This window comes from Cervus canadensis, chromosome 22 (assembly GCF_019320065.1).
Source record: "Cervus canadensis isolate Bull #8, Minnesota chromosome 22, ASM1932006v1, whole genome shotgun sequence".
In the NCBI taxonomy this organism is placed as follows: domain Eukaryota; kingdom Metazoa; phylum Chordata; class Mammalia; order Artiodactyla; family Cervidae; genus Cervus; species Cervus canadensis.
The window spans coordinates 41735902-41758342 of record NC_057407.1 but is presented as its reverse complement, the minus strand read 5'-3'; the positions used below and the strand labels follow the sequence as shown (position 1 = coordinate 41758342).

The 22441-nt window shown below is 37.1% G+C and overlaps 1 protein-coding gene across 2 annotated transcripts in view; it reads left to right on the top strand.

Annotated features, from left to right (window-relative positions):
* Positions 1 to 22441, top strand: part of RAD18 (RAD18 E3 ubiquitin protein ligase) — a 97480-nt gene that overhangs the window by 19404 nt on the left and 55635 nt on the right. Inside the window, exons 5-9 of one of the 2 annotated variants that reach the window (XM_043442112.1) lie at positions 422 to 759; positions 6051 to 6150; positions 11567 to 11751; positions 19724 to 19800; positions 21009 to 21069. In XM_043442112.1, coding sequence (XP_043298047.1) covers positions 422 to 759; positions 6051 to 6150; positions 11567 to 11751; positions 19724 to 19800; positions 21009 to 21069 — 761 coding nt within the window. The remainder of the gene's footprint in view (positions 1 to 421; positions 760 to 6050; positions 6151 to 11566; positions 11752 to 19723; positions 19801 to 21008; positions 21070 to 22441) is intronic. The other variant, XM_043442113.1, reaches the window with a different exon arrangement.

The following is a 22441-nucleotide window of genomic DNA, read 5'->3' as shown; positions in this document are numbered from 1 at the left end:
TTTAATGCCCCACTCCCAGAGCACGCTTCCATGGGAGATTCTTGTGGAAATGTTGGATCACCTCAGGTTTCCCTTCTGTCTCAGGGATAGTTGCCTTGTGTTGATTATAGATCATGCTTATAAATGGTTTTGTATGTTTTGTTGAGATTTTAAAGTTATTTGTGGTTGGAGAGTAAGTCTCATATAAGCTATTCTCCATGGCCAGAATCTCAGGTCCCTTTGTTATCTTTTATAGACAGATTAGCTGCTTTTAAAGTCAGATTTATTGCTTTGTATTTTATTCTAGAAGAAACACTGGTTGCCATTGTGCAGTAAGTTCTGTATTTCACAGAAACAAAAGTTACTTGAGAAAACAGCTTATGTCAGTTGTGTATATGTAAGCTGACATCTTTATTATCTTTTGTGTTTTCTGTGCTTCAAGGAATCATCTGTTGCAGTTTGCCTTAGAGTCATCACCCACATCTGCTGCTTCTTCCTCTTCAAAGAATCTGGCTATCAAAACACACACCGCTGTAGCCTTCAGACATTCATTAAAACAAGGAAGCAAGTTAATGGAGAATTTCTTGATCAGAGAAACTGGTGGTTCTGCATCAGAGTTGTTGATAAAAGAGAATGAAAGCAAATCCAGCCCTCAGAAAAAGCTGAGCTCTCCTGCGAAGACCAGAGGGATACCTTCTGCAGAAAAGTCAGCTCCAGGTTCCTCAGAGGATTGTGTTCCTGAGACACCCTCTACATCAGCCTTGAAACAAGTTACTAAAGGTAGGAAATTATCTTCACGTGTTTTGTTTTCTTAGTGGAAGCCTTCTCATCCCACATGACATAATAAATAAGGAGGATTTTTGCGGGGAAAGGATGGGAAAGGGTAGACCAGCTCTTACCTCGTAACAGCCTCGCATGTGGATGGAGGCAGTGCTTCCAAATACGTTCTCTTTCTCCTCATAGAATAGGAATTCAGGCTGATGGCAGGAAAAACTAAGCATTTTTAGTTAGTTTATGGTTCACATATGGCATAACTTTCTGTTTTTCAGTTTTTCTTCTCCCCCTCATCCTTCATGTCAGCTCCAGTTTAATATTGAAGAGCTCTTTCTATCTTATTATATCATCATTTGAATACTTCCAAGCTGTTTTGACGGGCATTTACAGCCTTGGACAGTTTGACTGCTACCCTACCTGTCCATCCTTGTTTCTCATCTCTCCCTCTCAAAAATCCTTCTGCTCTAGCCAAGCTTTCTCCCCTTTATTCCTTGAAAACGCTCAGGGATTAAAAACCTATAGCCTGTCACCTGTTTTTATAAACACGGCCTCACTGGAACACAACCATGCCCATTTGTTCACCTGTCGTCCACGGCTGCTTTCATCTTAATGACTTAGTTTGTTGATTGTGACAGAGGCCATCTGGCCCCCAAAAGCCTGAAATCTTTGTTACCTGAGCCTTAACTGAACATGTCGCCAACCCCATTCCACCTTTCCAGGCTCTATCTAGGTCTAACCATTCTTCAGTTATGTTGTATAGTATCGGTCTCTCACATCACTAAAGCGTGGCAGCACTTGTTTTCTGGATAGTTTGCTTAGCTTTTTGATGACTAGGTCAACTTGTTCAACCTCTTGTTTCCATATCTTGTTGCCAGTGAATTTCAGAACACCTTTTAGGCAGAAACTCTATCTTAGACATCTTTGGTATGCCCCACACCACACGTAGTGCAGGGCCATTAGTGGTTACTAAACTTAGGTTGGAATTAGTTCGTTATTACTTGCGTGTTTGCATTTCATATAGATATGTGAATTTTTCTCTTGTATTTCCTAGCATATCTTATCTTTGGTCAGTTTTTGATCAAGTGACAGTTTTTATTGTACTGTTTTTAAGCGGATAACATTTTTCCCTGAGCAGAACCTGAAATTTTGCAATGAACCCATAGCATGTAAAGTAGATAAAATTTGCTTTGCTCCATTAAAGTGGAGATGGAGGGCCTCACCTCCCCCATCCATGGTGGTCTCTAGGCCTTGAGGCACCTCCAAAGGTCCCTGGAACTGTATCAGTTTCAGAATGATTGTGTTTCTGCTTTTTAATGCTACACTTATACAGGCGCACCTTGGAGAAATTGTGGGTTCGGTGCTGCAGTAGGACAGATAGCACAGTAAAGTGAGTCATTTGAACTTTCTTGTTTCCCAGTGTGTATAAATGTTATTTTTATGCTATAGTTTGTTATGTATGCAGTAGCATTATGTCTAAAAAAAAAATGTACACACCCTAATTAAAAAATGCTTTATTGCTTAAAAATGCTGACCATCTCACTCTTCACCAAAGAAGGCAAGAGTAGGAGAAAAGACAGTCTCTTCAGCAAGTAGTGTTGGGATAGCTGGACAGCCACATGTAAATCAGTGAAATTAGAACACACCCTTACACTGTACACAAGAGTAATTTCAAAATGTTTTGAAGGCTTAAATATGAAACACAACACCATAAAACTCCTAGAAGAGAACGTAGGTAAAATGTACTGGTTTTCTTAAGTCAGTCTCCCAAGGCAGTAGAAATAAAAGCAAAGATAAACAAATGGGACTAATCAAACTTATGAGCTTTTGCACAGCAAGGGAAACCATAAACAAAGCAGACAGACAGCCTACAGACTAGGAGAAAATATTTCCGGGTGATGCAACCAATAAGAGCTTAATTTCCAACATCTACAAACTGCTCATAAAACTCAATTACAAAAAACAAACAACTGGATCACTAAATGGGCTGCTGCTGCTGCTAAGTCACTCCCGTCGCGTCCGACTCTGTGCAACCCCATAGACGGCAGCCCACCAGGCTCCCCCGTCCCTGGGATTCTCCAGGCAAGAACACTGGAATGGGTTGCCATTTCCTTCTCCAGTGCATGAAAGTGAAAAGTGAAAGTGAAGCCGCTCAGTTGTGTCCGACTCTTAGTGACCTCGTGGACTGCAGTCTACCAGGCTCCTCTGTCCATGGGATTTTCCAGGCAAGAGTACTGGAGTGGGGTGCCATTGCTTTCTCCACAATAAATGGGCAGAAGCGCTAAATAGACATTTCCCTGAAGACATACAGATGGCCAATAGGCACGTGAAAAAGATGTTCAAAATGGCTGATCACTCAGTTCAGTTCAGTCACTCAGTCGTGTCCAACTCTTTGGGACCCCATGGACTGCAGCACGCCAGGCTTCCCTGTCTATCACCAACTCCCAGAGCTTGCTCAGATTCATGTCCATTGAGTCAGTGATGCCATCCAACCATCTCATCCTTTGTCGTCCCCTTCTCTTCCTGCCTTCAATCTTTCCCAGCATCAGGGTCTTTTCTAATGAGTCAGTTCTTCACATCAGGTGGCCAGAGTATTGGAGTTTCAGCTTCAGCATCAGTCCTTCCAATGCATATTTAAGACTGATTTCCTTTAGGATGGACTGGTTGGATCTCCTTGGGAGTCCAAGGGGCTCTCAAGAGTCTTCTCCAACACCATAGTTCAAAAGAATCAATTCTTTGGCACTCAGCTTTCTTCATGGTCCAACTCTCACATCCATATATGACTGCTGGGAAAACGATAGCTTTGACTCTACAGACCTTTGTTGACAAAGTAATGTCTTTGCTTTTTTAATATGCTGTCTAGGTTGGTCATAATTTTTCTTCCAAGGAGCAAACATCTTTTAATTTCATGGCTGCAGTCACCATCTGCAGTGATTTTGGAGCCCAAGAAAATAAAGTCTCTCACTGTTTCCATTGTTTCCCCATCTATTTGCCATGAAGTGATGGGATGGGATGCCATGATCTTAGTTTTTTTAATGTTGAGTTTTAAGGCAACTTTTTCACTCTCCTTTTTCAGTTTCATCAAAAGGCTCTTTAGCTTTTCTTTGCTTTCTGCTGTAAGTGTGGTGTCATTTGTTTATCTGAGGTTATTGATATTTCTCCTGGCAGTCTTGATTCCAGCTTGTGCTTCATCCTGTCCAGCGTTTCTTATGATGTACTCTGCATATAAGTTAAATAATCAGGGTGGTAATATACAGCCTTGATGTACTCCTTTCCTGATTTGGAACCAGTCTGCTGTTCCATGTCCAGTTCTAACTGTTGCTTCTTGACCTGCATACAGATTTCTCAGGAGGCAGGTCAGTTGGTCTGGTATTCGCAACTCTTTCAGAATTTTTCACAGTTTGTTGTGATCCATGCAGTCAAAGGCTTTGGTGTAGTTAATAAAGCAGAAGTAGATATTTTTCTGGTCTTGTCTTGCTTTTTCAATGATCCAGCGGATGTTGGCAATTTGATCTCTGGGTCCTCTGCCTTTTCTAAATCCAGCTTGAACATCTGGAAATTCATGGTTCACATACTGATGAAGGCTGGCTCGGAGAATTTTCAGCATTACTTTGCTAGTGTGTAAGATGAGTGCAATTGTGCAGTAGTTTGAGCATTCTTTGGCATTGCCTTTCTTTGGGATTGGAATGAAAACAGACCTTTTCCAGTCCTGTGGCCACTGCTGAGTTTTCCAAATTTTCTGGCATATTGAGTGCAGCACTTTAATAGCATTGTCTTTTAGGACTTAGGATTCTAGGCTGATTATTAGAGAAATAGAAATCAAAACTAGGATGAGGTACCACCTCACACCAATCAGAATGGCCATCATTAAAAAGTCTACAAATAACAAATGGTGGAAAGCGTGTGTAGAAAAGTGAACCCTCCTACACTGTTTGTGGGGAGTAAATTGGTGCAACTGTTATGGAAAACAGTATGGAGTTTCCTTAAACAAAAAATAAAGAGTTGTCATATGATCCAGGAATCCTACTCCTGGACATATATCTAGAGAACACTCTTACTCAAAAATGTACATGCACCCCTATGTTCATATCAGCACTATTCATAATAACCATGAACATGGAAGACATGGAAGCAACTTAAATGTCCATTGACAGATAAATCGATAAGGAAGATATAGTACATGTATGCAATGGAATATTACACAGCCATAAAAAAGAATGAAATAATGTCATTTGCAGCAACATGATTGGACCTAGAGATTATCATACTAAGTCAAGTACATCAGAACAAGAAAGACAAATGCCCTATAATATAGTTTATATGTAGAATCTAAAATATGACACAAGTGAACTTATTTCCAAGACTCACAGATGTAGAAAGCAAACATGGTTACCAAAGGGTGAAGGGAGTGAGGTAGCGATAAATTAGGAGTTTGGGATTAGTAGATACGAACTATTAAATATAAAAAAGATAAAGAACAAAGTCCTACTATATTGCACAGGGAACTATATTCAATATCCTGTAACAAACCATAATGGAAAGTAACATTAAAATGAGTATGTGTGTGTGTGTATCACACAACTGAACACAACTGATACCCCTCAATCACTGTGCTGTATACCAGAAACTGACAACACTGCAAACCAACTGTGCTTCAATTGAAAAAAAATGCTGACCATCATCTGGCAATGCAGGGTTGCCACAAATCTTTAATTTGTTAAAAAATTTTAAAAATGCAGTATCTGCAAAGTGCAATAAAGTGAAGTACAATAAAATGAGGTATGCCTTTCATTACAAATGAGAGCTAAATGAACGAATTTGTAGTCCTTAATAATTTGAACGTAGTTGGTCCAACCGATTCATGTTTCTACATACCCTTCCCCACTCTGTTCCCCTGGCAAATATTTTTATCTTACTCAGGTTGTTATGACTGCTTCAGTGCTACACATGAGTGGTTCCCAAGACTTGGTATAAACTCAAGATTAGTTTTATAGCTTGGTCATGCCTGGGTAGAAAAGATTTAACTAAAGCACTTTCTAATAAAACTAATTCCAGACGACTTTGAAATCTCTTCTTCGAGGCCAGGATTCTGATTATGTGATTTTCCACAGTGTAGCCCTTGCCCAGTAAGCAGTCTGTTCCACTCCTGCTGCCCTGAGATGTCCTTTTTCTCTTCTGCTTTTCTAAGTGCATGTTAAGGTTGGATTTCATTCTTTAATGTTTGTTGAAAGATACCTGGTTGTATTATTTTTACTCTTTCTACAAATAATAAAATCTTTTTCTCTTTTTGAAAAATACAGTGGATTGTCCTGTTTGTGGGGTTAATATTCCAGAAAATCACATTAATAAGCACTTAGACAGCTGTTTATCACGTGAGGAGAAGAAAGAAAGCCTCAGAAGGTAAGAAAGTGAAGCATAATTGTTGAGCCACTTTAGCCACTTTAGCTTGTGCTTTTAAAAATGTTAGCCGACTGTCCATTCTCTTTCCTTGCCAAATATAATTAACTTTACTATATGCTAATCAAATTTGACTTAATAAGAAATTTGATTTAAAATTCAGTTCTTTTTAGGCTTTTTTTCTTCTTTTGGAATTTTAGAACTACCATAAAGCCCTTGGCCCAAGAAAGCAAGGCTAGACTCTGAATATAGAACGCATCAGATCTTTTTTTGGTTCTTAGGAATCTTAGAAGTTTAAATTAGTAAAATCTAGCTTTTTCAAAAATTCTGAATAATTACTATATACACATGATATACTGTATACACATGACATTAAATAGTACAGAAGGGTTGTTTTTTTTTTCCCAGAAAATACAGAATCATTTATTCATTCAACAAATACTTATTAAGCACATAACCATGTACCAGGCTCTGTTAAGCATTGGTGAATGAAAATGAGATGCTCTTTCTTTAATATCCATTTTTTCCTGGAAGGATGCAACCAGTAGGCTTGCATTTTGAAGGCAGTGATTTTCTCTGGTGATTGCATATGTATAAACTTGAAGTTGTATACTTTGTCTGTGGGGCAGATTCAAAAGGGAATGTGTGAAATATAGTTTGTGTGTGTATGTGTGTGTGTGTGCCTATGTCTATGTGTATGTCCCCTGCCAACTAGCCAAGTGAGATAATTTCATGCTACTTTGTCTCCCTTATTATCAAAATATATATCAAATATATATATATATCAAAATAGGTTATTAAACTTGATCAATATTGTTACACATGTAAGTTAAGAATCAAATTTTAGTCAGAGTTACATTGCAAGGTGTTATAGAATTTGTGGTAATGAAGATAATAAGGAAGCTGAAGCCACAAATTAGATGAGTCTGATGATGAAGGGAGACGTGAGATGAGATGGAAGTTTGGGGAAGGAATAAGGAGCAAGATCAGGGAAGATTTTATTTTTTAGAATGGAAATTATACAAGCCTTTAGCCTCCTTCTTTATACTATCTCCGGGGAGAGGGCAGATGATACAAGGAGCAAGAGGGCAAAAGTCCAGTAATGAAGTGTCTTTAACATGCAGAAAGAGCTTTTCCTCTGAAAAAGGAGGGAATAGGTGATAATTCAGAGATCTAGGAAGGAGAGGGAGGAAATGGAAGAAATTAATGGGAGGTGGGAATGAACAGAATGATTGGTTCTCACGTCTGGTTTGTTTGGAAGAACTTGGAAGAGTATTTGCAAGAAACCATACTGATGAGGCAGGACTGCTTTGTTGGGTTTTGCGTGTGTGTGTGTGTGTGTGTGTGATTAAAGATAAAATGGTGTCACTTAGATTTTATGAGTAAATCAGCAGTGAATGCAGGTTCCGAGGGACAGACTCTTGCTGTTATGATTTACAAAAGCTGACATATAACGCACAGCAGCGCTTTATTGATTTACAGTGAGGGGCATCGATTGACAGTTCTGACTGTAGTGTTTTTAGCATGATAGTTAACCTTTTTCCTCCGAGTAGAACCTTTTTTTCAAGTGAAAATGCACAGTGAACCGTAACAGATAACACAGATAAAATTGGCCCTGTCCATTAAAGTGGAGATGGAGGATTGTGCTGTCCCCATCCCCCATCTCTCCCTGCGTCCCTGTCTGATAGCCACTGTAGTCCTCAGCTCCCTGCGACAGATGTATGTGAGGTCTTGCATGCACAGTACTCACCCCTAGTGGGTAAGTTTGTTGATGAGAATAGATTTTTAGGCTGCCTAGTTGAGATTTGGGATAAAGAAACTGGATCATTACAAGGATTATTTCCCATAAGCAGTGAGAATCTAATGGTCTAATGAAGAATCTTTCATTCTAATTCATTTAATCTAATTAATCTTTTAATTTCTAATTTCTTTAGAAATTTTTTTTCCCCTAAAGAATGAGATGGGAATATAGAAGCTGGGCATTTTCTCTTTGAAGAGTAGGGAATCAGCACTGATAATTTTGCTTGGACTGCCCTTTTTCTAGATGCATCCATCATATTTCTTCTCACGCACTTAGCTCATCAGTTTATCCAAAGGTATACTCATCCATGTATAATTAAGTTCAAGTTCCAGTTGTGGTTCTGAGGAGCTCTGTGGAATTACTATAATCCTGCCAGTTACTCTAGCACAATTTAGGAGCACTGTTTTCTGTTTCTCTCTCTCTCTTAGAGGAAGATTCACTATATGAGTTAGTGTGTTGAAGTCTTTGAGAATTCCTACATCAAACATAAGTGTTGGATTTTGTTTAATCCCGTAATTCCTAAATTTTTTTAACCCTAAAACCTTTTTGTTCTCATAACTCATTTTGCAAAGTTCGCATTTGTGAAGGTACACTTAGGGAGACATTGAACCACCTTTCTCTTTAGTGACATCCTGATCTTGGACTCTGGTCACATAAAAGAGTATATGATATTTAAAAATATTTCTCCACAACATCCCAACAGGCCGTTTCTTAATGTGGATGACAGCCCTTAACTCATCCTTTGTAGATTCATATCAGAGGTAATCAAAGAATACTTTTCCTTTTGCTGTCCTCAGATTTTGAGGACCCTTAGATGCATTACTGTTTCACCAAATCGTAGAAGAAAGATCAGTGTCATTTTCATGTTTTAGGAAACATTTATCAGACTTCATATTTAAAAAATTTTTTTTAACTTTTTATTTTATATTGGCGTATAGTTGATTAACAGTGTTGTGATAGTTTCTGGTGTATAGCAAAGTGATTCAGTTATGTATATACATGTATCTGTTCTTTCTCAAATTCTTTTCCCATTTAGGTTGTTACATAACAACTGAGCAGAGTTCCCTGTGCTACACAGTAGGTCCTTGTTGGTTATCCATTTTATTTTATTTTTTTTAATTTTTTTATTTATTTGGTTATCCATTTTAAATACAGCAGTGTGTACATCATATTTTAAAATTCTTGACAGAAATTGTTGATTTCTGCTGGTGCTTTTCACTGTAAATGCCAGTGAACAAATTGTTTTCCATTAGAATTTCACAGTCATAAGTTTAATCATGTATCCTTAATAAAATACATGTTTTAGGTACAGACTTAATGAATTGTCCTTTGCAATATTCTTGTATAAACTCCTTCAAAATGTTTTCCAGGACTTGCTACCTCGTGTGATTTTTTACTCAGCTATAGTACGGTAAAGAATATGCCTGCGGTGCAGGAGACCTGGTTTGATCTCTGGGCTGGGAACATGTCCTGGAGAGGGCATGACACCCGACTCCAGTATTTCTGCCTGCCAGAGGGGCCTGGTGCGCTGTAGTCCACGGGGTCCCAGAGAGCCGGACGCGACTGCGACCTACACTATCACCGTGGTCAGTGTCGTAGAGTCCAGTAGGCAGGCTGTCATTATAGAAGAACACTCTTCAGAAAAATGTAATCTCTTGAGGGTTTTCAGGGTTTTCTGCAATTAAACAGTTATTTCTGACTTTTAGTCTTCATTGATGGAGCATAAAAGAACTAATCTTGCCGGGAAATGGTGGTATTGGTTAATGGAGAAATGTTTGGTTGTCTTCAGTCTGTATTCAGCTGTTTTCTCTCGTATGGTCACTGGACCATTTGTATTAGATTTCCGTGTGGAACCTTGTTAGTAGAGATTTTAGATCTCCACTTAAGAGCTGAGCTGAGTCAGAATTGGTAGTTGCTGTGGCAAAGTGATTGAAAACTGCATTTTTAATAAACTCTCCAGATGGTTCTGAGATGCCTTATGTTTGAGCAGCATGGCCTTGTGCCCACTAGGTATATGCAAGTCCTTTGTAAAATCTTGTGGTTTTTTTTGGATAAGCATATTATTTTCAAGTTTCTTTTAATTGTTACCTGAAATTTTGATATTTCATTTAAAATGATTGCAGTTGTAGTGTCTACATTGAATACATATTTATTAAGCACCTAATTGCGGTAGCATTGAGCCAGGTGACGTACTCAGCTAGGTTATAATCAGATTAGATTGATTAAAATTTATCAGGGAGTTCCTGTCTATCAGATTTTCTCAAGTTATTAATATGCTTGACTTCTGCATATTCCATTGAAAGAAGTAATGTTTATTAATTGGTTTTTTGGAGGGTGTAGAAGAAAGTCATTTGATTGGGCTTTGTTATATTTATAATTGCAGCTTAGTGCTTATCATTGTGTTCATCATGAAAATACAATGAAGAGCCAGGTGGCAATTTAAAAAAATATATATTTACGGATTTTTTATTTGGCTGTGCTGGATCTTAGTTGCAGCATGCAGGATCTAGTTCCCTGGCCAGGAATCAAACCTAGGCCCCCTGCATTGAGAGAGCAGTCTTAGCCACTGGACTGCCAGGGAAGTCCCCAGGTGGTGATTTTGCTAATACACTTATTCTTTTCTCTTTTTATTTTTTAATTGAAGGAAAAATTGCTTTACAGTGTTGTAGTGGTTTCTGCCATATAACTCGAATCAGCCATAATTATACATTTATCCCCTCCCTTTTGAGCCTCGCTGCTGTCCCCCACCCCGCTCTGGGTTGTCACAGAGCATCAGCCTGGGCTCCCTGTGTTACCTCTGCTAATACACTTTTTATAATGCCTGTGTGTTTGTTAATGTAACTAATGGAAGTTAAAAAAAGAGAAAACACTGCTGTGTTTCTTGCTGTTGTTTTCAGTTGTCTTCTTTTGAAGATGATCCCACAAGAGTACTACGCACACATCAACTCTCTGAATTCTTTCTTTCATCGGCATAATAAGTTTAGTAAACCTAACTCTCCCAACAGGTCTTCTTTTATTTCATCTAGTGCTTTTGCAAAATGATTGATTGCCTTGGGCTTAAGAAGGCAGTTTTGCCTATGCATCAGAATTTTTTCTAAGAAAGCTGTGTATGATAATATTCTAAAATCTATAGCTTGACCCTTGATAGCATTTGTACTCTTAATTACCTGAGATAGCTAGCTTTTTATGGAGATTTTCCCTGGAAACCATGGGCAGATTTTAGGGAAAACATGTTTTAAAGAGGTGAAGAATTGAATGATTTCATATAAGTGTGATCCTACGTTCTCATAGCATTTAGTCCATAGCCTTCTGCATGAGTCCCAAGTCTGCATCTTTAGGCCTGATCTCTGTCTGAGACCTGACTCTCCACGTATTGGCTGCCACCTAGACCGTTCTGTCTGAATGTCCCACCACCACCTCAGATGCATCACTGTCATGTGAATACTGTCAACTTGATTCACAAATTTGATCCTTCTTCTCTTTTCCATTTTTATCCTAATGTTTCTACAATTCTCCCAGTCACCTTGGTACTGAGCAGAAGGTAAATTACTGTTTTACGTGAAAAGCATTTGATAATTCACAGTAACCCTCAGTGATCTCTCTTTTTCTCCTTTTCAGTTCTGTTCACAAAAGGAAGCCGCTGCCTAAAACTGTATATAACTTGCTCTCAGATCGAGATTTAAAGAAAAAGCTAAAACAGCATGGATTATCTGTTCATGGAAATAAACAGCAGCTCATTAAAAGGCACCAAGAATTTGTACACATGTACAATGCCCAGTGCGATGCTTTGCATCCTAAATCAGGTAAAGTAATAAAACAATGAATTTTATTTACCCTCTGGATAAAGCAGTTTTGTATGACTCAGGGGTTATAAACCACAGAGAAAATTTTAATGCATTTTTGATAATAGCTAAGATGTTCAAATACACTCCTTTGGAAGATATCTAGAGTGTCCTGTGATAAGCCAGCCTTTCTCTCAGCTCGTCTCTCTGTCCCCCTTCTCTTCTCAAGGGCAGCCACTGCTACCAGCTTCTCATATATATGAGGGTTGCTTGAGAGAGCACGTCCTGTAATAGAATCCTAGTTTTGCAGCTTTATGACTGGGTGACTGTGGGCAAGTTACTTATATCTGACCTCAGCTTTCTCTCCTATTTAAGTAAGAGTTGTAATACTACCTAGTGCATAGTGTTTTTGTCCAGACTGAATGATAAAATGCATGTAAAGTGCTAGCATTGTACCTTAGCAGGTAGTTAGCATGGAATAGATGTTACCATTAGATTATTAAGATTGTTATATACCCAGAAATATATGTGATTATTATTATTTCGTCAATATTTTGTTTTACAGACATACTACTTAATAGTTTGTTCTTTCCACTTAACCTCACACAAATTTTGGAGTTCTTTCAGTTATTAACATATGGATAGAATTGCCTGATGTAAAAAAAATTAAGGTATAGTATATAAACAGAAAATTACACAAGTTATCAATATCTTGTTTGGTGAATCATCACAAAGTTCAGGGAAGGTGCCTTTGTAACAACTCCTCAGAGGCCTGCCAGAATCCTAGAAGGCCAGCCCACCCCTCCCAATAGTTGCTGCCTTTATCCTCACAGTTGACCACCTTCCTGACATCTAAAACCATATATTCATTTTGCCTGTGTTTTATCTTAAATATGGAATAATAAGTAGCTTATACATTCTTTCGAGTCTGGCTTAATTTTCTACGACATTATGTTCATAAGATTTGTCCATGTTTTTGTGTACAGTTGTGATTTTTAAAAAAATTTTGTTGCTATAGCGTATTCCATTATACAAATAGGACATGTTACACAAATGTCCATGGTTGACGGATGCTTGGGTTTTTCTACTCTTTGGCTTTTAAAGAATAATGCTGTTATGAGTAATCTTTCCCAGGTCTCTTGATAATCATAGGCACACATAGTTAGGCATTACGTATACCTACGTGTGAAATTGTTGTTTTTGCAGACATTTAGCTTTCCTGGGTACAGACAGAAACCCAGGTGCCAGTGTATGCTCTCATCAGGAAGGTATGAGAATTCCAATTTTTCCACATCATTACCATCATCAGTATTGTGAGTTTTCGTTTTTGGCCATTCTAGTGCGTCCATGGTAGTATCTCATTATGGTTTTAATTTTTGCTTCCCTAATGGCTTATAGTGTTCACCATATTTTTATATAATTATTGGCCATCTGGATATTCTCCTGGGTGAAATATCCATTTAAGTCTTATACCCAATTTTTCTACGTTGTGGATCTATTGCTTCTTAATTTATTTCTGGGATTACATGAATTTTTCTGGAAACAGATCTTCCTGGGTGTATATTTGCTTAATCTCCTTTCATCTTTTCGCTCTCTTAGTGGCTTCATTTGAGAGGTAGAAATTTTAAATTTTGTATCCAATTTGTTGCATTTTTCCATCAGATACTACTTTTTATGTCTTTGCCTACCACATGATCATTTTTTTTTCCCCTAAAAGCATTATTCTTTTTGCATCTACCTTTCAGCCTACAATTTATCTGAAATTGGTTTAAGCATATGTTGCATGGTAAGAGGTGAGATTCTTTTGTTGTTTCCATATGACCAGCTAATTGATGTAGCAGCATTTATTGAAAAAGCATCCTTTACACATTGAATTGTCAGTACCTCATGTTTGAAAATCAGCTAACTGTGTTATGTGTGGATCTGAACATTGTGTTGTTCCACTGGGTCATTTATTAATCCTTGTGCCACTAGTGCAGTGTCTTAATTATTTAATGAGTGATTTATAGTAGATCTTGCTGTCTGGTAATGTAGTTCCTCCAGCTTTGTTGTTTACTGAGATTGTCTATTAATAGGTGAGTGGTTGTATGCAAATTGTGGTGGAACCATACAATGGAACACTGCTTAGCAATAAAAATGAATGAACTACCGATAAATGCAACAATGTGGATAAATCTCAAAAGCATTGACATACAAAAGACTACATGCTGTATACTTTGAAAACATTTATCTGGCATTTTAGAAAAGACAAAACTTTGGGGGCATAGAAGAGATCAGTATGTCCCAGAGCTTAAGGGTAAGAAGGAGGGAACTTACTGGGCAGAAGAACTTTTGAGGGTAAAGGAAATGCTCTGGACTTTGAAATGATGAATAAATGACTACTAATAGGCAACTGGACTTGTCTCTAGTTTTTGGCTCTTCTGGGTAAAGCTGCTATGAACATGGGCTTATAGATTTGTATGTAGCCATATGCTTTATTTCTCTTGTGTTTTCCTTTTCATTCATTTAAAATATTTTCTGATTTTTGTTGTGATCTCTTCTTTGACCCGTGGATTATTTCGAAGTGTTTTCAGTTTCCAAATATCTTGAGTATTTCTTAAATATCTTTTTTTATTCATTTCTAATTTGATTCTATTGAAGCAGTTCTGTATGATTTGGGGCCCTTTACATTTATTGAGACTTGTTTTATAACTCAGCATTAGGTCTTCCTTGGTGAGTGTTCCTTAGGCACTTGAAAGTTTTGCTTTATTTATTCAATGATCTCTAATGTTAATTATGTAAAGTTGCTAAGGTATTATATTCAAGTCGTCTATATCATTACTGATGCTGTGTTTAGTGATTCTGTCAGTTACTGAGAACATTATTGAAATCTCAAAGAATATTTATAGATTTTTAATTTTTCCTTTTAGTATATTCTGTTTTCTTTACATTTTTGAATGTCACCAATTAGGTGGATGTGCATTTAGTATTGGTATGTGTTTTTGATGAATTAATCTATTATAATGAAATAGTTGTTTTAGTCTCTGGTAATATTCTGTGAGTAATAACCTTATTTCACTTTTTCTTTAATATTGTGTTTAAACTATGGTTTTTGGTAAGCAGTATATGGTTTGGATCTGCTTTTTAAATTTAATTTGACAAGGTATGCCATTAAATTGTAGAGTTTAAAACTTTTTCATTTCATTTAATCTGTTTGGTGGAGTTTAAGTCTACCAACTTGCTCTTTTCTATTTGTCTTGTCCATTCTTTGGTTTTTTCCCTTTATTTTCTTGCTTTCTTTTAGATTATTTTTTAGTTCTATATTTTATCTTCACTGTTGGTTTATTAGCTATATCTCTTTTCTTTTAGTGATTATTCTAGAATTTACCATTTGCATCTTCAATTTATCACAGTCCACATTCAAATAACATTATGCTACGTGTGTTACAGAAGGACCTCACTCCTTCCATCCTTGGTTTTGGGTGTGTGAGGTCACCAGTGTTCAGCGGTGCTCTGTGTGAACTGTTCCACTTGTAGATGTATTCTTGATGTACTTGTAGGGAAGAATGGACCCCAGATCCTCCTGTTCCACCATCTTGACCTTGATCCATCCCGGTTTTATTGTCATAGATATTTCTTCTATGTTATAAATCTCATTATACTTTACCATGTTTGCTTTAAGCTGTCAATTTTCCTTTAAAGAGGTTTTAAAAATTGAGAAGGAAAGTCTTTATATGCCTACACTTTCACTGTTTGTGTTATTCTTCATTTCTTTGCTTAGAACCAGATTTCTATCTTATGTCATTTTCTTTTGGCCTGAAAATCTTCATTTAATCTTTCTTGTAATGCACACGTGTTTTTGAGACAAGTTCCTTCAGCTGTTATTTGTCTGAAAGTCTTAATTTAGCATTTAAAAAAAAACAACTTTATTTTGAAATAATTTTGAATTTGTGGGAAATTTGAAACATTATCATGAAGAACACATAGATACCCTGCACACAGATTCACCTATTAGTATTTTGTCCTATTTACTTTATGTATTAATGTATATGTGTTTGTGTGTGTGCTTCTTTATATACACGTATTTTTCTCTTAAACCGTCTGAGAATAGGGCGTATAATCTTGTCTGCTAAATGCTTCATTGTGTATTTCCTAGAAAAAGAGATGTTCTCTTTTATTGTTGCAGTACAAGTATCAACTTTCATCTCTATTCTAGTTTCAGCAGTTGACCCAATAATGGCCTTTATAGAATGTTTTCCCCCTCTAGTACATGATCCAGTTTTGAATCACAATATTAAATTTAGTTGTAATGTCCTTTCAATCTCTTTCATTCTGGAACAATTCCTAAGCCTTGCTTGTTCTTTTATGACATTGGCATTTTAAAAGAATACAGTCTTTGTTATTGTTGGGTTTTTTCCCAAATAGAATGTTTCTCATTTTGGCTTTGCCCTGTGTTTTGTTATAATTACATTCAGGTTGGCATTTGTGGCCAGAATACTATATAAGTGATGTTTTGTCCTTCTCAGAACATCTCATCTAGAGGTATTTGACATCTTTGTGCCCTTCATTTGTGATGGCAGTTTTGATCACCTTGTCAGTGTCTTCATTGTGTAGTTTCCTCCTTACTCCTCGTAAGAAATAAGAGTCAGTTCATTTCAGTTCAGTCATTCAGTCGTGTCCAACTCTTTGTGACCCCTTGGACTTCATGTAGCATGCCAGGCTTCTCTGTCCATCACCAACTCCTAGAGCTTGCTCAAACTCATGTCCATCGAGTTGGTGATGCCGTCCAACCATCTCATCCTCTCTTGTCCTCTTCTCCTCTTGCCTTCAGTCTTTCCCAGCATTAGGGTCTTTTCCAGTGAGTCAGTTCATCTCATCAAGTGGCCAAAGTATTGGAGTTGAAAATAAGAAAAATATATTTCATATTTACCTTCATTTTTACCATTTCTAGCACTTTGTTTCTTCTTATAGAGATGAATTTCTGGTTTTATATTTCTTCTGCTTGAAAAACGTCCTTTAACTCTTAATGTGGTACAGGTCTGCTAATAATATATTCTCTCAGTTTTTATTTCTCTTTTACTTCTAAAATTATTTCCATTGACATAGAATTCTGGGTCACTGGGTTCTTACTCACTCCCAGCACTTCAAATTTTTCATTCCATTTTCTTCTGGCTTGAATAGTTTTTGATGAGAAACATGATGTAATACTTGGCCTTTTTTTTTGGTATAGTAAATCCCTTTTTCTGACTGGCTGCAGGATTTTCTCTGTCTATATTGTTGTGTTTTTGTTTTGTTATTTTTTGTTGTTGTTTATTTTGCTTTACATGCTTTGAGCTTGTTGCATTTGTGGTTTGATATCTTCATTATATTTAGCAGATTCTGGCCATTAGGTCTTCAAATATTTCTTCTTCCTTTTTTATTGTGGGATTTCTATTACATGTTTATTAGACCATTTGATATTGTCCCTCAGCTTTTAGATACTCTATCCTGTTTTTTTGTGTGTGTTTCCCTCTCCCCCTTTTTTCTGTTTCAGTTTGGGTAATACCATCAATCTCATTTTCAAGTTCACCAATTCTTTCCTTAGCTGGGTCAAGTTATCTCTGTTACTTTTTTTTTAATTTCTAACATTTCTATTTTATTCTTCTTGATGGTGTCATCTCTCTCCTGAAGTGACCCATCTGTTAATGCATGTTGTTCATCTTTTCCACTAGATATTTTAGCATATTATCATAGTTATTTTAAATTTCATGGCTGGTAGTTCTAAAATCTGGATGATATCTGAGTTTGATTTTGTTATTGTTATTTGCTTGCTTGTTCATAGATCTTGTAAACTTTGGTTAAAAGCAGACAATATTTGAGATGCTAAATATTGAGATGTAAATAGTGTGAATGACTGAAAAATGGACTTGTCTCCTCTTCTGCTAGGACTTTACTGTGTGTGGTTGATTGGTTTGGGTTTTTTGTTGCTGTAGCTATCTATAGTTGACCACCAGTTTCATATCTCCTGTGCTTAGGTTGGTGCCTGAGTTACCAGAAGTTTGTTTTTAAAATGCTCCTGCCTCACTCGCACTTAGGTTTTCCCTGTGAACCCGTACCTGAAAAAGTCTCTTTGCATGCTCACTTCTCCCCCAGTGGCTGATCACAGCTACTTGTCGCATGGAGTGCCCTGGCTTCATAGTAGGGAGCATGAGGTTGTTCTAGCTTAGCATCTGTCTTAGGCAGGCCCTTGATCCCGGGTCTTTGTGGGGCTCTCAATGACCCTGTGCCTCCCCAGGTGGCCAGGGCCCTCTAGTGATCTGGGCCGGGGTTTCCTGACCTCTCCGCCCGAGTAGAGGGTTTTGTTTCCTGTCTCCATCTACCTGTACTCTGGGGTCTTCAGTTTTGTTGACCTTCCCTCAGTGGCTTAACGGTTTTTTTTCCAAAGGGTTAGAGGAATGGGGCTTCATGTCCTTCCTGCAGTGGAGGCTGTTCTCCTTTCCCAGGCCTGGACATGGAGGGATACTTTTTCTGATTCTCACCCTTCCTTTAGTAGTTCTTGAGAATACCCAGTAAAGTCTATAGAAAATAACCTTGAATTTGGTGTGAGCCCTGCATCTAAGCTTCCCAGGATTTTTATACAGTTATGATGGTTCACCGTTGGCCTTTTATAATCTGTCAGAAAGGTTGTCTGAAATCTTCTTACCCAGCAGTTGGATGATCTTTGTTTTTATTATGTCAGCCAATACTCATGACCCTCCCCTCGAAGGCATCTGACTTTCCTTAGATTTCAGGCTAGTTGGTTTCTCTGTGAACTTAGCTCTGATGGATTCAAGAAGAGTTACAGTTTTATAAGTTATTCAGGCTTTTCTTGTTACTAGGGTGTGAGTGACACTATATCCAGGTCTTTATATCATAAACAGAATCAGAAGTCCCCCTGAAAGATTTAAGCTCTTGAGTTGCATCTGCTCCTGATACGGTCTCCTTAATATCTTAGAAGAGAATATATGCCAGATGTTCTCTGGGCAGAATGCAAGTGGTCCCTTTGCTTTTCTGTTATACCGTGATTCAGTAAATTATGTTAGCTGTTCAGCTCATAGAGATTGTTTACTTTGTTTCTACTTGTTTTAATGATATTAGGGAGGCAAGGGGTATCTCTCAGTCCTTGAAAAATAAACTTTGAATTGAGGTAATTGCATTCTTAAATGATCCTCTCAAGGACTGTGGGTTTTGTAAGAAACTTTTTAAATAGGGATTTTGTATAAATTTATATAGAATTTAAATTCTTATGGTGAAGAATATGATGATTTCCCCTGTTTACCAGTTATCCAGCTTAAACAGTGTCAACCATGCCTAATGGTGTGTTGTCTGTCATTTACACTCCTTTCTAGACATAGTATCCTTTTATGTATAAATGTGTGTGTGTCAGGGTGTGATTTTTTCCCCTGCACTATATGTATGTTAGCCTTAATATGTTGGCCTAGTAGGCAGAAAGATATCATTGGTAAATTTCATGGTATTTGCAGTCAAAGGTATTTACACATGAGATGGAGCATATTCCAGATCTCTCTGATGTATATGATTGGTAACTACACCTACAGACAAAAATTCTGGAGTCTGGGTCAGTTCCCTCCCTGCTATTTATAGACCTTTGCCTTTCTTTGAAAAGTAGCTTCTTATAACATTTTGTACATTGGCATTAGAGTGGATATCCCCTAAGAATAGAATTCACACTAACAGGTTAATTTTCATATTCTATTGTTAACTTAAAGAAAAGAGCAAAATGACTTTGCTGTCTCTTCTGGTTATTTTTTAAACTGTAATTGCATGTGTAAGAGTTAAATGTTTTAACTCTGTGTTCTTTTTTTTTTCCCTTTTATTTTGAAATAACTTTAGACTACAGAAAAATATTTAGAAAGACCAAACCGGGAGTTCACGTATACCCATCATCTAGCTTCAGTGTTAATAGTTCGTATAACCAGAGTACATTGAGCAATGTCATGTAATTAATGTTGGCTATATGTCCTTGTTTTAACAGCTGCTGAAATAGTTCAAGAAATCGAAAATATGGAGAAGACTCGGATGCGTTTTGAAGCTAGTAAACTCAATGAAAGTGTATGTTGATGGTCTTTTTAAGTGTCTTGGTAGAAATGAAGGAAAGAAAAAAGTTGAATACCCTACAAATTAAAGCAAACTGGTATTGAATCTGTTCAGTGGGAAATGTACTAGAAAACTTTTCCATTTAATGTATTATGATTTACTTGCAGCTCATTTTTAGTACAAAATTCTATTGTATTTAGCAGTCTTCTGGCACAAAATCAATCCAAAGTAGAGTTTATTAGTGAATTATAGTTTTTTGGGAAAGTCATGTGCCTGTACATCAGGTGACCTTGGTATTGACCCTTTCTTTGGCAGTTGCATATAATAAGCTGTTTACCATTTAGCCTGTGTGGCCCGTAGTATCTTCATCTGTAAGACTCAGGGGTTGAACTGTATGGTCTCTGAGGTCCCCTTTTAGCTCTGGCATTCTGCAATTCTGTGATTGTACTGGTTGAGAAGTTAAGTAATTGTAAGAGTTGACGAGAATTGAGCATCTGTTGAGCTTGTTGAGGGAATCAGAGGCCTAAATTCCTTCACTATTGCCTTCCTGTAGCTTGATGGTCCAAAACTTGAGGAAAGGGTACCAAAGAAGAAAATAGTCACTGTGTCCTTTGGCACTGGAGGAAGTGTTTTGGGCTCTCCCATGTAGACATTTTCTAGGCGTGTTTGTAAGGTAGCAACAACTTTAGGCAAGTAAGTTTATAATCAGATAGGAAAAAAATGAGATTGTTGTTGATTTCATCATTACCCGTGTGCTGACTATAAGACGGAGACTATAATGAATTGTGTCAGTTTCTGGTCTCTATATATTACCTTTGTGGTATACTTGGGAGTTAGATTGGGAAAAGATAGAAGACAAACAGGGAGATGTGCCTTATTAATGACCTGCTAAATGTCTATTCGGTCTTGTGTAACCTGTTGTACTAATGAATGTGAAAAATTAAATATTGAACATAGGAAGCTTAATTGATTTTTGTGTTAATACTTTATATATTCTAATAGAATCAATGTTGCATTTTCTACTGATGTAAGTAAAACATATATTAATTACAGTATTAAAAGAAGTAAATAGGAGTTAATCTTCTTGGTCTATATAAAACAGGGATGAGAGATTATTTTCCTCAAGTTTAAACATCCACATTAGAGACTTTTAAGTTTATTGTACTAATTTCTTTTTTTGTCATTTTTTTGAATTTTTAATTAAGAATATTTCATTATTTTAGATAATGGTTTTTACAAAGGACCAAACAGAAAAGGAAATAGATGAAATTCACAGTAAATATCGTAAGTTATATGACACTTTCTTTATTTGCAAAAGACTTGGCTTGCAGTTTTCCATCTTAAGTAACTTTTTAAAAATATGTTTTGCATAATAATGTTCAGTGCAAACTTTCCTGTTACTATTATGTAAGAGACTGACTTTTGGTTGAATGTTTACTCAGACAGTGACTTTTGTTTTTGCAAGTATGTGCCTGCTCTTTTCTTTTTTTGATGAGTTAGAAATTTTGTTTTGTTTTTTTAATTTATATTTTTATTGAAGGATAATTCCTTTACAGAATTGTGTTGTTTTCTGTCACACCTCAGCATGAATCAGCCATAAGTATACATATATCCCCTCCCGTTTGAATCTCCCTCCCGTCTCCCTCCCCTCCCACCCCTCTAGGCTGATACAGAGCCCCTGTGTGAGTTTCCTGAGCCATACGGCAAATTCCCTTTGGCTGTCTGTTTTACACATGGTGATGTAAGTCTCTATGTTATTCTTTCCATACAGCTCACCCTCTCCTCCCCTCTCCCCATGTCCATAAATCTATTCTCTGTGTCTGTTTCTCTGCTGCTGCCCTGTAAATAAATTCTTCTGAACCATTTTTCTTGATTCCATATATGTGCGTTAGAATATGATATTTATCTTTCTCTTTTTGACTCACTTCACTCTGTATTATAGGTTCTAGGTTCATCCACCTCATCAGAACTGACTCAAATGGATTCCTTTTTATGGCCGAGTAATATTCCATTGTGTATATGTACCACAGCTTCTTTATCCGTTCATCTGTCAGTGGGCATCTAGGTTGCTTCCATGTTCTAGCTATTGTAAATAGTGCTGCAATGAACAGTGGGATACATGTGTCTTTTGCAACCCTGGTTTCCTCAGGGTATATACCTACAAGTGGGATTGCTGGATTGTATGGTGGTTTTATTCCTAGTTTTTAAAGGAATCTCCATACTGTCTTCCATAGTGGCTGTATCAATTTACATTCCCACCAACAGTGCAAGAGCATTCCCTTTTCTCCACACCCTCTGCAGCATTTGTTGCTTGCAGACTTTTTGATGATGGCCATTCTGACCAGTGTGAGGTGATATCTCATTGTGGTTTTGATTTGCATTTCTCTAATAATGAGCAGTGTTGAGCATCTTTTCATGTGTTTGTTAGCCATCTGTATGTCTTTGGAGAGGTGTCTGTTTAGGCCTTTTTCCCACTTTTTGATTGGATTGTTTGTTTTCCTGGTATTGAGTTGTATGAGCTGTTTGTATATTTTGGAAATTAATCCTTTGTCAGTTGTTTCATTTGCCATTATTTTCTCCCATTCTGAGGTTTATCTTTTCACCTTGCTTATAGTTTCCTTTGCTGTGCAAATGTTTTTAAGTTTAATCAGGTCCC